Consider the following 17,938-nt stretch of genomic DNA (forward strand, 5'->3'; position numbering starts at 1 on the left):
TTCACCACCACATCCGTTGGGCTTTTTCTTTATATAATTTTACTTTGAACTTAGCACACAGAATCAACATCAAAAAGAAATAAGGCTAGAGCCCTGCCATGCCTCCCAGAGCCCTCCCCTGTCACCCCTGAGCCAAGTGGCTTAAGGGACTGCTCTGGAATATTCTCTGGGGCTTTTCTAAGATATTACCTGAGAATCATGGCTGCCAGTGGCTGTGTTTGTTGTGGTTTTGTGATAATCCCAACAGTTAAAAACAAATTAAAACATGTTCTTCCTCCTTCTCTTCCTCTACTTTTTTCTTCTTCCTCCTCCTCCTTCTTCAGAATGGACTTCATTAAATAGCCCAAGCTGGCCTCAAATGTGTGGTCCTTCTGCATAAGCACCCCAAGTGCCAGGATTGTGTGTGCATTCACACATGGCAAAAACTTGGAATATATGTGCACCCCCCCACCCAAAAATGCAAATACCCCCACCGCACAACTTGAATCAATCACTATAACTTTGCCTGCTAGAGTTATATGATGAGACCTTAAGGCTAAACGTATTACATGCCTGGTCACAGGAAAATCAGACTAGAACTGAGCTAGAAGCCTGCTCTTTCCAGATAGCTTTCATGGTGCCAAAAAGCTATTCAGACTGATGAAGCATTACTATGCACAGTCTAATTCAGCTATGGATGCTGGGGCCCTGCCTACTAATCTTTTAGATAGTATGTGTCTATCATAGAATAAATGCTATAGCTGTGATGGGTGGGGGGGGTGAATAACTACTTTCTGACCAGAGTTGAGGTCCACTTGACAGGAAAGCATTCATGTGGTACTGTAAACCTAGACAAAACCCTATGGCTAAAAGGCCACAGGCCTGGTTGGAGAAGCTACTCTGTTGTTTTGCTAAATGGACACAATGAACTTGTCCTTAAATACTTGTTTACAATCCCATGATTAACATGCTGCCATCTTTGGAGAGAGAGTTTGTCTTTGTGATGAATGGTGGTGACTACAGACTTATAAGCTGTCTTAGTAATGAGCGTACGTGACTGCAGAAGGTGCAGCCCTAAACAGGATGTGGCTACCATCCCTCCAAAGCTCAGGGAGCATGGGCAGAAGGCAGAGCTGGACGGGCTAGAGGGATGTGGCGTGATGTTCACAGGCATGATGTCATTGCTGCTCTCATGAACTCACTGTAGCTATGATCTGCAAGATCTGCATAGCACTGGGTCCATCAGCGCCCTTGCATGACAAAATAACACTGACTGGCCCAATATTGTTAAATGCTTACTGAACCTCATGCTGTAGTGACAAGGTACCTAGTTTAGAGGCAAGTAAATTGGTCTTCCGGGTAATGTGAGACTGGAGAAAGCATCATGTAAGGCAATCTACTCAATGAAATGTTTATTAAACACCGTAGGTTCTTACACTATCCAATTACTATAGTTTGCCACATGTATAAAAATTACTACCCGCAATCCTCAGTAGACATGCTAGATTGCTTCCAGAACCTTTAGACGCTAAGAGAGAAGGATGTGTAAGTGTCTTGTCCAAACATCTGTGTTTGCATAGAGCCTATACCTATGCATATTACTTCCGGCTTACACGTGTTGCCTAAGGTGGTGGCGTCTTGCAGCAAGCGTTAGGGCGGATGGATCAGGGAACATTGACAACAAAAACATCCGCACACATTCGGGACAGGTACAACGGCTCTTTTTCTGCACCATTTTGATTGGCAGCTGATTGAAAACAGGGATGAGAGAGGCCTGAGACATGGGGCTGACTGTACTGAATTCCCATATAAACCACGTGATCTCTGAGCACTCCTTAGGTAAGGAAATCCACAACAATGACTCCGGAGACTCTAAGGCTTTCTAAGACAGTGGGAACATGACAGACTTACTCTGCTGCCTTTCTTTCCAGCAGTTATTCCGGATGTTAGTCACGTAATCCTCTTCTACACTCTTTTCTACCTTCTGTAACAGTGCTCCTTTATATTCGCTTTTAAAGTCCTTGTTGACGTAGTAGACCACACCCAGGTTCTCCGTCTGCATTTTAATAGTTTGTCCACTGCAAAAAAGATGGATGGTTATCCTTCTTTTAATTAAGATGACGTCCTACTGCGCAAATCAAGGAGCAAAGGGGAAAGTAATTTAAAGTGAACATCAGTATTAGTTACATTCTCAGAAAACAAGCCGCTTTTTACAGAGGATCCAGATTGCTTTTAAGTTAGGCTTCCTTTATCATCGTCTCTCACTTAATGACATTTGTAGAAGAGCAATCACTTTGTCCCCTTCCTTCCTGTCTTCCATGGCAGTGTATTAACTACCGCATTAAATTCAAATTCAGTCATAGCCCTTCTGTCCTTATCCACAGTGGGACAGAAGTGTACACCACCAAGAAGGACAGAAGAAACGTATCACTTGTGTTAGCTATTAAGTGAGGGACACTCCCGTAGAGGAGTGGGCTCTTGAAAGCATCACAGGGCGCTCCAAGGGAAGACACGACAGCAACTTTCGCTTGGCTACTTACGACCTGGGGTATAAGGAATACGGAGGATTGGAGACCATCAGCTGGCTTAACAGGGACACAAGGATCAGCACAATGACAGGCATGAGCTGGATAAACACGGAAAAGCCTCCCTGAAAAGAGACCAGAGGGCGTAGACTGGGTCAGACCGTCACAAGCCAGCGGCTGCCACACACTCTGATAGGGATTCCTGTGGCCATTGAGGGCAGTGCCTCAGGGCTGGATCCCGCTTTACAGATAAGGAAGCCCCCTCGGGTCACACACAGAGACGACCGGGTGTGTGCCTGGACGTGTGGTGGGGCTGCCTCAGGCCTCTTCATGTCTAGCCTCCTGTCCTCTCCACTCAGCTTTCCACATAGCAGTTTAATCGATAGAAGCCGCCAAGTGTAGCTGCCTTTGAACCAAGCAAAGGCAGACAGACTTCTGACTGAGTTTGTCTGCATCGCTTCATAATCTTCTGGGATCAATAAAAAGACATCACCTTCAGAACATGCAAAATATAGATCTTCCTTTGTCAGAATTACGCAACAGCAAACTGGAAGGACGACAGTGCGGCCATCACCCTACTGTGGCCTCTACTCCTGCGCCTGCATTACTCTCACAGGACTTCTGAGTCTCTTTTGAACACGTGCTAAGAGAAATGCCATTTTTTTTTCCTAAAACGACCTGCCCTATTTTTAGTCCATTCTAATTGCTTTCCTGAACTGGAACTTGACATTTTGAGATTTATTATTACACTGTAAACATACATCTCCTCTTTCTTCTTCTCTTTCGTGCCCACTGTGTCGGTGCTGATGTTGATGGCTGTAAGCTGCCCGGCCATTTGAAAATGAATGTACACTACCTGGGAAATTAAACACAAGGCAAAGTTAGGAAACAACTGTGAATGGGAAAGAAAATGGCTTTCCCTGTTTATCTGCTTTCCCTGTAGTGATTCAAAGCCCAGCCGCCGTGCCCACCTTCTTGGAGGTTGCTAAAACAATGGCTGTTTGTTTTGAACAATGAATGTTTACTGTGTGATCTTCTTGCCTCCACCTACTTTTTTTTTTTTTTTTTTTTTCCGGAGCCGGGACCGAACCCAGGGCCTTGCACTTGCTAGGCAAGCGCTCTACCACTGAGCTAAATCCCCAACCCTTGCCTCCACCTTCTTAAAGACATGGGCTCCCAGATCCAGCTTCCCTAAATTCCTTTGTGAAAACGTGGGAAAGAGTTCCTCAGTAACACTACAAACATGAAAGACCATCATCGTTGGTGATTATTTCTAGAAACCTTAGGTCTTTATTCTGAAAATTACTGTAATTAAATGAATCAAACCTATCTAGAAATCCAAAGACAACATTATAATTAATGTTTTAAATGCTAATATATCAAAGTGGATCCCAAATGGACACCAAGTTCTTTTCAAATGGGGTGAAAAGACCAGAAATTGCTATTACTGACGAAATAAGCCACATTATAACTAACCAAGAACTGAGAACTAACTACTAAGAAGAAAATTATTGCTTCAAAGATATCTGACTGTTCACAACATATATTCAATCAAAATTGCTAGTTTAGTAACTTTTCTTCGAGGTAATGGGTCTCAGTTTGTTAAAACACAGGTTGCAGTTATGTCATTCATTTGTATTTTTACAACTCAAGGATGCTTTGCAAAATGTCCTATCAATGACAACTCTTTCTCAATGATATTAAAAGAGCCATCAGGTCAAATTCTCATTTTGAATGAGTACCTTACATTAATGCCATGAAACAACTTAGAGCTTAAAGAAACCATTCTTTGAGACCCCATATGAACAACAATGCCAACCAACCAGAGCTTCCAGGGACTAAGCCACTACCATGGACTGACCCTGGGCTCCAACCTCATAGGTAGCAATGAATATTCTAGTAAGATCACCAGTGGAAGGGGAAGCCCTTGGTCCTGCCAAGACTGAACCCCAGTGAATGTGATTGTTGGGGAGGTGGTAATGGGGGAGGATGGAGGGAACACCATAGAGAAGGGAGGGGAGGTGTTAGGGGATGTTGGCCGGAAACCAGGAAAGGAATAACAATGAAATGTAAATAAAAATACCCAAGTTAATAAAAGATGGAGGAAAAGAAAAAGAAAAAAGAAACCATTCTTAAATTTATTTCCACATAAGCAATGCGCAGTAAGTAAAAATAAGAGTTTATGCCACTTACACTAATGCTATATGATCTACTTAGTGGAAAACTACACTCCCTGACAGCCTTGTTCAAATGGTTATTCCTACTACAACACAATAAAAAGATACCTAAAAGGTGTGTGTGTCAATCAGTCTGTCTACTATTTCAATGAAGATATGGATGAAGACATTTATGAACACTGGCATTAACGTCTATAATGTCATTTGAGGCGCCAAAGGACTAATGTCAATCACTCTACCACATACCAGAGGCTTCTGCTAATTGTAACAGTTATGATTCACTGCTTCAGGGTTTCCTGTCTATATTCCTTTTCTTTTGTTTTTAATAAAACAAGGTATCTACACTCAGCCACTCTTTTTTTAATTAAAGTACTCTCTGGGAGTACTAAGAGGCAGGCTTAGTAACATTGATAGCCCCTAAAATTTTCCCTTCTTTGATAGAAAGCCAGCACTGTGGAAAATGCAGGGAGACCCTCATGCTCAAGCCTGCAACCCCAGCACTTGAGAGACTGAGGAGGGAGAGTTGCTGTAAGTTAGAGATTAGCCTGGGTTACACAGGGAGTGCCATGCTAGAGTGAAACTCTGTCTCAGAATTGAACAGGGCAGATGGAATGCTGGAAATCTATAGGCAGTCTAGCTAAGGGAAGACAGTTGACCCGAGTACCTGAAGGAAATCCACCGCCAAAAAAGATATTGAACAGGTCTTCCGGAGTTATGTCAGCCTCGCAGCCGCGGTGGAAGTTGAACCTGCCGTTGCTCTGGGGATTACAGGCTTCCTCCTCGCTGCCTGTAAGGTCATACTGTTTTCGTTTCTCTGGATTGCTTAAAACGGCGTACGCATTTCCGATCTCTAAAGAAGCAACAAATAACAGCATTGGAAGGCGGTCTTTAGGCTGTGGAAAACTGCCCTGCATGCAGCAGCACCAACTCGAATATTGTTTGAAACCAATTGAAAAAAATCACAAGACAGTAAAAAGCAGGATGACTTCTTTTAAATATTAATGTACATTTTGTAACATTGCATGTTATCTCTCAGTATAGCTTTCTGTGCTAGCCAGCCAAATCTTCCCACTGCATGGAAACAGAGGGACGTCTGTCTATCCTACTCCAATATTGCATCAGAGCCTCTAAAATCCCACTTCCCCACTTGGAGTTCTCAAATCGAGCTGTTCATCAAGACTGTTCAACCTACACCCCGTGAATGTGGGTCACATATCTATAATCCCAGAACTTAGGAAACTCAGGTAGGAGGACTAAAAGTTCAAGGCCACCTTTACATACCAAACTGTTCAAAATACCCACAGTGGTCTCCACCATGTACTGAGAACTTACTATTTCTATGTCTGTACTTCACAGTAAGGATCCCAAGACTTACTTGACAAGTAAGTTGTTTGAGGTCAAATACTGAGCACAGTATAGATAGGTACTATTCCAAGACACGGAAATCTCCTTTTCTTTTGGCACACTACCACTCACTTCATTTCTTTTTTTTTTTTTTTTTTTTTTGGTTTTTTTTTTCGGAGCTGGGGACCGAACCCAGGGCCTTCGCTTCCTAGGTAAGCGCTCTACCACTGAGCTAAGTTCCCAACCCCACTCACTTCATTTCTGAACAACATATTTTCCTTAAGACAGAAAACCCCAGGGGAAAATAGGGGCCGTCCATGCTTCCACTGCAATGCTCAAGGGTTCGGCATCAAGTCTTTTTTTGGTCTTTTTGTTTTTTTTTTCCCTGGAGCTGGGGACCGAACCCAGGGCCTTGCGCTTGCTAGGCAAGTGCTCTACCACTGAGTTAAATCCCCAACCCCTCGGCATCAAGTCTTAAGCGCTGTTTCTGTTATGTTTTGTTTTTGTAGTGGGGTCTCAGTACATAGCCCAGGCTAGCCTTGAACTATTTGCTCATTTTGTGCATGTGCATAATCAGGAATGATTACAGCTCCTTGTTATCCAGAGAACGAAACACAAATTATATTTTGGTGTTCAAAACTTTACAAAAAGGGCTAGAGAGATGGCTCAGCGATTAAGAGCACTGATTGCTCTTCCAGAGGTCCTGAGTTCAATTCCCAGCAACCACATGGTGGCTCACAACCATCTGTAATGAGATCCGATGTCCCCTTCAGGTGTGTCTGAAGACAGCAACAGTGTACTTACATACATGGAATAAATAAAATAAATCTTTAAAAAAAAAACTTTGCAAAAGCCCATTTCTACCTTACTGTCATTGTTGTGCATAAAAGATCTTTTGATTCATTCTTCTATAAATATTTTACATTGTGGTAATTATAGATTCACATACATTTTTAAAAAATAAGTATCTTCTATATTTTTTTATTTAATTTCCCCTAGTAATAATATCTTATCCATTAGAGCAAAAAATCACAAACAGAGAACTGACATTGACAGTCAACAGAGCATAGAACATTCTAGCCATCTTTCTGGTGCTCCAATTTCTCACTGTGCGTGTGCACAATGTGTGTTCTGGGCACGCAGGCGATGGCTACAAACTGGTCGCCTTGGTTCTTTCTTTCTTACCACCTTTCCATGGGTCCTGGGGATGAACCTTGGTCACTGGGTTTACAGAACTAACTGAACCTTCTCACTGGCCCTAAGGGGTCCTCTTTTATAATCACATTCAACCCCTGTCCCATCAGACCTCTCTCCAGTCCCTGGCAACTACAGAGCGATTGGGCGCTTCTCAAATGCTATGGTGCCTAGGATGCTGAAAGTCCAGAGTGGGGAAGGCGCATGCCTAGAATCTCAGCACGCAAGAAGCTGAGGCAGGACCCTGAATTCGAAGTCAGCCTGGGTTACATAGTGAGACTGTGTTGGACAAAAATAAAACTAACAATATTGTATAACTAACAATATAAAAATAGGATCATTCATGTAAGTGAAACTCTGGAACTGGCTGTTTTCCATGAGCACAGTCCCCAGACTGATCTGACAGTTGGGTGTCAGAAGTGTGCTCACTTTATTACTACACAGTATTATTGCATGGGCACAGCACTGTTGGTTTAACTGCTCGTCCCCTGAATGACAGCTGGGCTCTTTCTAGTGTGGGCTTCTACAATAAAGCTATCTGCCTTTGCCACAGGTTTATGTATAAATGTAAATGTTCACTTCTCTGGGATAAATGCCAGGAATGCATTGCTCAATTGTATGGTAGCTCAGAATTCGTTTTTTGATCAACTTCCAAAACTGTTCTGCAAAATTATTCTCATTTTACTTCTCCTCAACAATACATGAATAATCCACTTCCTGCACCCAGAACCACTTTAACAAGAGCCACTGGGACTTTCTCTGTTAGCCATTAAGATAGGTGCACAGCACCCAGATATCGGCATTTCTCTAACGGGTAATGATGCTGAAACCCTTTCATGGACAACTTTGTCACGTGCAAATCATCTTCAGTAAAATGCCATGCCATGTGCGCGTGTGTGTGTTTGGTGTTGTGTAGCACATGTGTGCATGTTTATGTATGGATGTGTGTGTGTGTGCACGTGTGTGCGTGGGTGTGTGTTTGGTGTTGTGTAGCACACGTGTGCGTGTTCATGTATGGATGTGTGTGTGTGTGTGCGTGAGCACGCGCGTGCATCTGTGTTTGTATGTGTGTAAGGCCAGAGGATAGATAACCTTGGCATTGTTCGTTGGCTACAATCTCACACTGACCTGAGCCCCCACAAGTAAGCAGGACCTCACCGTCGGTGAGTCCCAGGAATCTAGCTAGGGACTCTTTGGTCGCACTGCCAGGCTCTGATCTTAACATGGGTTCAATGGGTCTAACTCAGGGCATTTCACTGAGTTACCCTTCTTCATCTTTTTAACAATACTTTTAAAAGCTTTTATTAGCATACATTCGTTATACATAATGATGGGTTTCATTATGACATTTTCATATGTGCATATATAATGCATTTTGATTATGTTCACCCCCACTACCCCATTCCTTCCTGTCCCTCCCTCCCTCTTGTTCCTTCCTATCCCTCCCTCTTATCCACTCCTCTCTTGTCCCCTCCCTCCCCTCCCCTCCCTCTTGTCCCTCCCCTCCCCGGAGCTGGGGACCGAACCCAGGGCCTTGGCTTCCTAGGCAATTGTTCCTACCACTGAGCTAAATCCCCAACCCGCTCCCACTCCTTCTTGTCCACGCCCTCTCCCTCTTGTCCACGCCCACTCCCTCTTGTCCACTCCCACTCCCTCTGTCCACACCCACTCCCTCTTGTCCACTCCCACTTGTCTACTCCCACTCCTTCTTGTCCACGCCCACTCCCTCTTGTCCAAGCTCACTCCCGCTAATCCTTTTTTTAAATTCCTGACTAGCCCTACTTCTACTTTCAGGTCCTAACGTTTTTTAAAACTTATTTCGTGTGCGTATAATGCGTACAATGTACGCACATGGAAGTCAGAGGTCAGCTCTGTGGGGGTGGCTCTGCCTTCACTTCTATATGGACTGCAGGGATGAACTCTGCTAGCTTTTTCACCCACGGAGACGGTCCCCTGGCCCCACCTCCACATCCCTTTCTGTGTATGCCTCAATTAGTTAGAGTTGCTTACAGCAACATGGGCTGCATACAGGAGCATGAGAAAGTTACAATGCTGTACCTGTGAAGAAATGTCCCTTCCGTCCCAACTGCCTAAAAATCTTCCGGAGGAGACGGAGCTCCCCAAGCCCTACTAGCAACTGTTTACCTAGAAATCTGGAGAGAGTCTTGTGAACCCCGCCTCATGATGGAATGTTGAAGGGACCAATATTGTGCAGTCTTAGGCAATCACAACCTTAGCTGATGAGAGTTCAAGCATGCAATGACCACGTCACGCCCTGAGGGAAGCATCCACATGGTTCCGGTTCCTGAGTTTGGAATGGGTGATTATGCAAGCGCACGCCTCATTTAGAGTTAAGAATGATACTGGTTTTCATTCTTATTTATTTTTAAAATCTTTTGACAAAAGGTGACATCATACTGCCAGGGGCCTGAGTGACCCTCCTGTGCAGCCTCCCTTACCGCTGGGACTGTGGGAGTGCACCAGCATGGCTAGCCTGGTTCTTAGGCCTGGTTTACCTTGAACGCTCACTTCCCACTGTGGAGAGCTCTCACGTGAAGCACTAGTCCTCTGTTGCATGCGTGTTGACACATGTTCCCTCAGCATGCAGCTAAGGTCTCCAGACTTTTAACAGAGAAAACAACAACAACAACAAAACAACAACAACAACAACAGTGACCTTAAAATTTCCCTTTAATTTTTCACATATAAACCACGCTTCTGTTGTTAAGTCTCGTGGAATCATTAGCCAGTGCTATGTCCTAAAGATTTGTCTCCATAAAATAAAAAGTTTGTTTTTATTTGTAGTTGTGACCCATTTTTGAGGGTTCTGTTGGTTGTTTTATATAAACACGAGACTGCGGCCAAGGCTGGTTGTGTGCCTGTGTGCGTCACCATTCAAACCCTAGTTCTTAGAAAGGCCACCTAGGAAGCGAAGGAGTTAGCGCTGTAGTTAAGAACATTTGCTGTTCTTTCAGGAAACCAGAGTTCCATGTCCAGCGCCCACACCAGAAGCTCCCAACTGCCTAGAGCTCCTGCCCCAGAAAATCCAAGGCGCTCACGTGGCTTCCACAAGAACATTGCACATAACACAGAGACGCAGACATACAAAGAAATGGGGAAATGGTAACCCTTTTAAAGGTTACCCTCCCTCAGAGAGAGCTTGGTCTAAAATCAACTGGGTATAGTAAATGGGTCTTTTTTCTTGGTTCTCTATCCTATTCTGTGTTAATTTACGGGTTATCTCTTTGCCGGCACCCTGTAATTCTGATACCTGAAACTACACAGTGAATCAGTTGTGCTGAGCATGCTCAGGCCAGACGTAACCCATAACCTGCTGTTTACCTTGTGAGCCCTTCTGCTTCTCCACATGGATGAGAAGAATCTCGTCTCCTCGGCTCAATGGGGAGGAGAGACTGAGGTGCCAACTGGGTATCACCTGTCCTCTGTTCTCAATGTGTGCCGCCTTCTAGCCCATGCAGGGACTGTACTGCATTGTTCTACACAGTCTCTGATTTTTCATCATTATTGCGCCATTTCCAGAATTAAAATGCGATTCTTTTGCTAAACTTAAAGTCTTTTAATTTTTATAAATGTTTGTCTATTTTAAATTTTCAGTGTCTACATATTTCTTGCTAAAATATAATACAGTTGATTTTATGATAATTTTGTATCTGATACCTATGGAATTTTACTGCTAGAGTTTCTACAGGTCCCTGGGGATGTTTGTTTGTTTTAGCAGATGGCCACGTGTGTTGCAAACCTGGCAGTCACTGACCATCCCTCTCCGTTCTGACAGTTCTTCACCTTAACAGTGACTGGGCCACGGAGCGCAGGCTGAGCATGAGCGACCTCCACGTGCTTTCTCGCCTTAAGATTTTATTTTATGTTATTAATTACTGTGTGTGTCTTAAATTTCCAGAAGGTTGACTGAGATGTCTCTCATTACAGATTTCTTTTGACTTAACTGCTTGGGGCTCATCCAATTTCTCACATCTAAAAGCTTGTTTGTTTACTTATTAAAGATTTATTTATTTATATGAGTACACTGTCACTGTCTTCAGACACACCAGAAGAAGGCATCAGATCCTATTACAGATAGTTGTGAGATAGGGGGACCTCCCACCTCAATCTATCTGTAATAGATAGGGGATTGAACTCAGGACCTCTGGAAGAGCAGTCAGTGCTCTTAACCACTGAGCCATCTCTCCAGCCCTTATTTACCTATTACATTGAGTTTGAGAAGTCCCGACTTTAACTATTCTAGAGACTTCCAGCTCTGTCTTCCTTCCCGCTCTCGGAGCCTGCTGACATCAGATCTTCCGTCACAGCTCCATGTTCCACAAGGCTGCTGCTTCCACTCTGTGTGGCTTTCTTGGTTGTCTGAGTGGGCAGTGCGATGTCTCTAGTTCATCAGGTCTTGGCTCAGTCTGCCCTTTCTCCCGTCCACACTTTAGCAGGTGTTTCTGATCTTGAAGTGATGGTTTCTACTCTGTCCAGACTCTGCCCTTCTCTGGTGATCTGGCTTGTGACACACATCTTTGTTCTTCAGGGCAGCCGGATCATCCATGCAGCAACATCTTTGCTACACAATGCTGGTTTTCCTGTCTTCTCCATGTGGGTGGCTAACAGTGAGTTTTGAAATCCCCCGTGAGGTCCTGGTTCTTGGGATGATAATTCGGTTCTTTTGTCTGTTGTGAGGGTCTGCTTCTTAATTGTTCTGCTTTAGCTTCTCTCTCTCCTGCCATCCCAGTACAGCAGGGGACACTATCGCACCACTGCTGTGCAGAAACACATCCGGGATCCTTCCCCCCAGACTCTGACGTCACCAAGTGAGGTGGGAGTGGGGACCTCCCCACCAATGCTGGGAAGAGATGGGGTCTCCAGACTCATGTTAGGAATGCAGTTGTCTCCTGGCTAGGAGAAGGGATGCCTCATTGCTGCGTTCTATGTGGTGTTGTGACACCAGGAGGCTATAGTCTTGTTACTTCTGGATGGTGGCAAAGTGCTAATGGGCTGGCGAGTGGTAAAGCACTGCCAGCACCTGTGGTGGGTTTCCACATTACACGAGTGCCCTGACGGCATACACGATTAGCCTCTGTGGAGTCCCGAGAAGACATTATTGGTAGGTGCTGAAGGTAGGAGGTGAGGTCTGAGAGGAGGTGGTAGGCCTTATGAGCCATGTCCTTGGTGCTGTATCTTACCCTCACTTCCTTCTGTATCTCCCTCCCGTGCTTCCTTTCTGCCATCATGTGAATACGCTTGCCATGAATACCCCTTCCCTTCAGGACAGTTCTTAAACCATACACCAAAATAAACCTTGCCTCCCCTTAACTTCTGTGTGCCAAGTATCTGGTCAAGCTGGTGTGAAGGTGACTAATGCCACCCCACTGGGAAAAGAACGGCTGTGTGTGTCCAGGGAAGCAGAGGTGTAGCCCCCACACCATCTCTACTGAGACTGTGGAGGGATGGGAGAGGTAAAAGGGACTGCACAGCATGAATGAAACTGAGGTTCTTCCTGAGGCTGGAGAGCCGGTTCAGTGGTTAAGGCACTGTTCTTACAGAGGACCTGGGTTTGGATCCCAGCATGTACATGTGACTCACAACCATCTGTGATTCAGTTCCAGGGTATCTGAGGAGGATGCCAGGCATGCATGAGGTGCACATGCATGCATAGAGGCAGGACACTTACATATAATAAATAAGTAAATAGTTAAAGAAGGAGGGAGGGAAGGGAGGAAAGTGAAGTCCCAGTCCTCCCCCATCTCTATCCCCTCAGTGGATTAGAACATCTATAAGTCATACAAAGGGTGGGTGTGAGGTCAGTCTTTCCTGTGGCATTTGGGAACTTTCTCCACCCACCCCCACCACATTTCTTGGTGTTTTGAGGCTGCCATCACCTAATCTGGAACAGTAAGGTCAGATCTACGAGACACTCAGGTGATCCCTGCCACACTGCTCCTGAGTGCTGAGTACTGAGTTCCTCCACCTTCTCATGACCCTTCGGTCTTCTTATGTCCGCCTGACCTGCTCATTGTAGAATGCCTAAGCTTTTCAGCTGTTCTCCATGTGGGGAAGAAGGACAAAATACGTATTCTAGTCAAAAGGCCACTGGTGTTTAAACCACTCTGCCTCTTGGTCACATCCAAGCCTTTACCCTCTCTCTCCTCTAACCATAAATATCAGACATCTCACGAGAGCCAGTTCTTGCCATGGTATGATGCTCCAGTGACACTCGTTTTAATATTTTTCATTTGCCATCTTCCTTCTGCTTTTGTGGCACTGAGAATAGGTTACTCACAAGTGCTAGGTATGGGCTGGAGAGATGGCTCTGCAGTTAAGAGCACTAACTGCTCTTCCATAGGTCCTGAGTTCAATTCCCAGCAACGGCATGGTGGCTCACAACCATCTGTAATGGGATCTGATGCCCTCTTCGGGTGTGCCTGAATATAGCTACAGTGTACTCACACACGCGAAATAAAGAAATAAAGAAATCATTTTTTTTTTAAAAAGAATGCTAGGTAGGTACTGAACCTTTTAGCTGTATACCCAGCTCTTTAAAAACATAGGGGATCTCAATAGTGACCTAAGCTGCCTTAAATGCATTCTGTATTCTATATTCCGTATTCTGTAGCTCAAGCAAGCCTTGAACTTGTGATCCTCAGAGCTTAGTCCCTCAAGAACTTGGGATCACAGGGTTTTACAAACAGGCTCAACACTGCATCATCTCTCTGACTTTTCCTCAGCCATTCCTTTCTGTTTGGGTATTTAGTTACAGTGAGTCTCCTGAGAGGAATGGAATAAATCAGTTCATCTTTCCAAGTCTCTATTTTTTCATCTATGAGAAAGGGATGACATTGGTTCCATGACTGTTCACTCTGTGGGGAAGAGGTCTAGGCTAAGCCAGGTCTCATGTAACCTTCGATGGCCTCCCTTTATGTCTGAGGATGACCTTGAACTCCTGATCTCCTGCCTCTATGACCCAAGTGCTCACATTATAGGTGTGTCTGTGCTCTCACAAGAATTTAAATAAACATTAAATAAAAAAAGAATAAGAAAAAAACCCAGGAATGAAAAACTACAAAATTCTGACAGGTATTAGGCTTCACTGTAGGGTGGACATTTCGGATGAAGCCTGTCTCCCTACTTTACAAGTTACAAACTCTTTGAGGATAAGGAAATCTCAAATCACTTCACTTAGATAAGAAAAAGCCGAAAGGTAGAATGAACATCTTTGCTCTGAGAGACGTGCCCTTGAAGTCCACACTGTTAATATTAAACTATAAACCTAGCCCAGGCCATAGCGCGTGATCTGCAATTATTTATGAAACAAACGGCTATCCCATGCTCTCTGCTGTGATGTTCATGTGTGTGCTGACAATGAAACAGTGTACTGAAATAATTTCCGACTTAGTGCTGGACCGCCGAAGATACTATGTCCTAGTTTGGTGGCCTGCTTCTGTTTTGTGCTTGTTCGATGGTGATGCTGGATAAGGAACTAAAGGCCTTGTGAACGAGAGGCAAGGACCCCTGAGCTACACCCAACCCATGTCCAGGCGTGTGCTTTGATGGTGTTTGTGTTGAGAGAAGAGATAGAATTCACGTCACCAGGATGATGTGTAAAACATGCTTATGCTGTAAAAGTCATTCTGCATGATAAATATTTCTTCGCTTTGGTAAACTTAACAAGTTTCATGGGAAAGACAAACCAGCCACATTTGGGTTTACTGTCCTAGGAACACTTGTTTCCTTTATTTAAAAAAAAAAATGTAGCATTTAACTTAAGCCCTAAATCTAATTATGGTTATTTCTCTATTATTGAAGAAAGTAAAATAGAATAGGAAAATAACCTGCAAATGACTTCCACTTTCTATCAAATAAATGGTGTGATCAAACACTTATCTTAGTTTCCACATAAAAGATCAAAGAGGGGGCCAGCAAGATGGCTCAGCGGGGAAAGGTGCATGCTGCAAGCTGATGACCTGAGTTCAATCCCCAGGACTTGCTTGGTAGGAGAAAATCTGCTGCAAACTGTCCTCTGATTTCCACAAATCTGTGTGTACACATGTAAGCCCATGTCCAAGCTTGTATATGCAAAGACAGACATATTGATTGATTGATTGATTGATTGATTAATTAATTGAAGAAAACACCAAGACATGTCTCTGATTAGGAAAAACAGCTTGAAGTCTCCCAGCAGGAGACTGGCTAAGAATGCATCAAGTACTCAGGAAGCCTGCGACAAATGAAGCCTGCCTGCTAGTGTGACCACACTGGCTGCCAAGATGGCTAACTACATTTGCTCACGGAAAATCTGTGGGGTACAGGCTGGGGTTTCTGTCCAGTTTCTAGTGGGTGAAAACTGGCTTAGAAACCAACTCCCAATTCTGATCCCCTTTGGGACTAATTAAACTGGCATTCTGATTTGTAGATAACCACCCGCATACTGACTGTGTGGGCCTCTCCCCCAGAGATAACCACCTCCCAGCACGCTGGTCAGTAAGGATTGTCTCCCTTACAAAGCCAGACATTAAATCATAATTATGACACCCGGCCTTCAAAGCCGTCACTGTGAGGACCCACTGAGTGTCTGGCTGGCTTAGTGTGCGATGCCTATGCCGTCTGCTGCATCACAAGAGCAACAGTGAAGCTGTGGTACGGACACCATACCGTAGTGTTGTCATAAGAACCGCAGTGCTCATAAGACCTTGACGCACAACAGGAGAAACTAGTTTAACATTCTCTGAGGTTTTTGGAGTTTTTGTTTTGTAGAACTAGAGACCAAACCCTACCTTACACACACTGGGCAAACATTCTACCCCCAGCTACAGCACCGCAGGTACAGCCAGCCTGACATCCTCTTTCTTTTTTTTAAAGTTACTTTTGTTTTGTGTGTGTAAGTATTTTGTCTGCATGTATATGTGTGCCTTGAACATGGCTGGGGCCCATAGAAGTCAGAAGAGGGCATCGGATACCAAAGGACTGATATTATAGATACTTATAAGCCATTGGGTGGGTTCTGGGATTTGAACCTGGATCTCCTGGAAGAACAGCCAGTGCTCTTAACTGCTGAGCCATCTCCCCTGTTTGTTTATTAGTTTTGAGACAGAGTCGCATACAACTCTGACTAGCCTTAAACTGACTATGTAGCCAAGGAGACTCAGAACACATGATTCCCTGCTTCTGCCTCCCAAGTGCTGGCATTACAGATGTGCAGAACCACACCTGGGGCCAAGCCTAATATTCTTAACATTAGAAGAATTACTACTGGGTACCTTTTGTTTTGTTTTGTTTTTCAAGGGTTTTTCTTTGTGGTCCTGGCTGTCTTGGAATTTTTCAAACTCAGAGAGCTGCCTGCCTCTGCTTCCTGAGTTCTGGGATGAAAGGTGTGTATGACCACGGCCTGGCCTACCACTGTTCACTTTTATGCATATGAAGAGCTTGCCTGGATGCTTGTGGCACATGGGTGCAGCACCTGTGGAGGCCATGAGAGAGTGCTGGGTCCCCTGGGGGCTAGAGTTAAAGAAAGCAATCCAACCTGGGTCCTCAAAGCACTGGGTGCTCTTACCACAGTGCTACCCCTCCAGTTCAGGAAGAATTACTATGGCCAATGTTATTTGGATCGCCCATTGTCAAGATCTGTCATAACTTTATTAAATCTGCCCTGATCATCTTCTACACACATTCTGAGTGCTGACACTCTCCAGCCTTGCTTATGCCCCTGCACTAGAAATCCTATACGGTGTCTTTCTTGTGTGGGACCGACTGAGTTTAACCAGGGCCACCTACGTGATCATGGTGTTGGAGGTAACCGTCAGAGTGTGGCAGGCTCAAGAGAAGACAGGGAAGGGTTTAAGTTAAACTCATGGTGAACTGTTACAATACTGTTTCCTGTGATTTCTTTTTTTAACTTTTTGTTTCATTTATTTATTTGTGTATGTATATATGTGTGTGTGAGAGAGAGTGTGTGTGTGTGCATGTGCATGTGTGTGTGTCTGTCTGTAACCTGTAGGAATCAGTTGTCTCCTTCCAGCACATGAATCCCAGGCCTCACACTCAGGTTACAAGGCTTGGGGACAAGGACCTTTACCTGCTCACCCGGGTTTCCTACTCTTTCTGTGCCACTGTCACCTTAAGGAAGTGGGGCCTTCCTCCCTTTGCCATAAAAACAGCTTTGGCAGCGCTTCATCTGGAATATAATATTAATTCCCAAATGCATTTTCCTTGGCAACTTCCTTCAACAAATAAAACTGTCCTGTAAACAGTATCCTCCCCCCCTCCCCGCTCGCCTCTCCCTCTAGCTGTGATGGGAAAACAAAAATGAATGTTATAGTCCATTGCTCTGCTGGCCTGGGACTTTCTATGTAGACCAGGCTGGCCTCGAACTTGTGATCCTCCGGGCTCTGCCTCTTGAAAGCTGGGGTTATAGGCATGTTCCACAATACCTAGATTATAAACAATTTTAACTGCATTTTTATGAAAAACTAATCTTTTTTGAACCATTATAACATAATACCTCCTTTGTTCTATTCTTAGACCCCAGCATGTTACTGGAAACACCAAACACTGCCCTCTGAATATCAAATTCTCCAGAATCAACAATCCCTAGGTTAAATGTTTCACTCTAGATAACACATTGTTACAATGAAACCGGAAGAAACCATGAAATTATTGCTATTGTTCTTTTACTTAATAATACACTCAAGGCACAAGAGTCCTGTG

The 17,938-nt window shown here is 44.3% G+C and overlaps 1 protein-coding gene across 1 annotated transcript in view; it reads right to left on the bottom strand.

Annotated features, from left to right (window-relative positions):
* Positions 1–17,938, bottom strand: part of Dnajb14 (DnaJ heat shock protein family (Hsp40) member B14) — a 44,443-nt gene that overhangs the window by 1,059 nt on the left and 25,446 nt on the right. The window contains exons 4-7 of the mRNA XM_032897270.1: positions 5,346–5,531; positions 3,266–3,360; positions 2,520–2,629; positions 1,891–2,057 (exon numbers count right to left, since the gene is read on the bottom strand). Coding sequence (XP_032753161.1) covers positions 1,891–2,057; positions 2,520–2,629; positions 3,266–3,360; positions 5,346–5,531 — 558 coding nt within the window. The remainder of the gene's footprint in view (positions 1–1,890; positions 2,058–2,519; positions 2,630–3,265; positions 3,361–5,345; positions 5,532–17,938) is intronic.

This window comes from Rattus rattus, chromosome 3 (genome assembly GCF_011064425.1).
Source record: "Rattus rattus isolate New Zealand chromosome 3, Rrattus_CSIRO_v1, whole genome shotgun sequence".
Classification (NCBI taxonomy): Eukaryota; Metazoa; Chordata; class Mammalia; order Rodentia; family Muridae; genus Rattus; species Rattus rattus.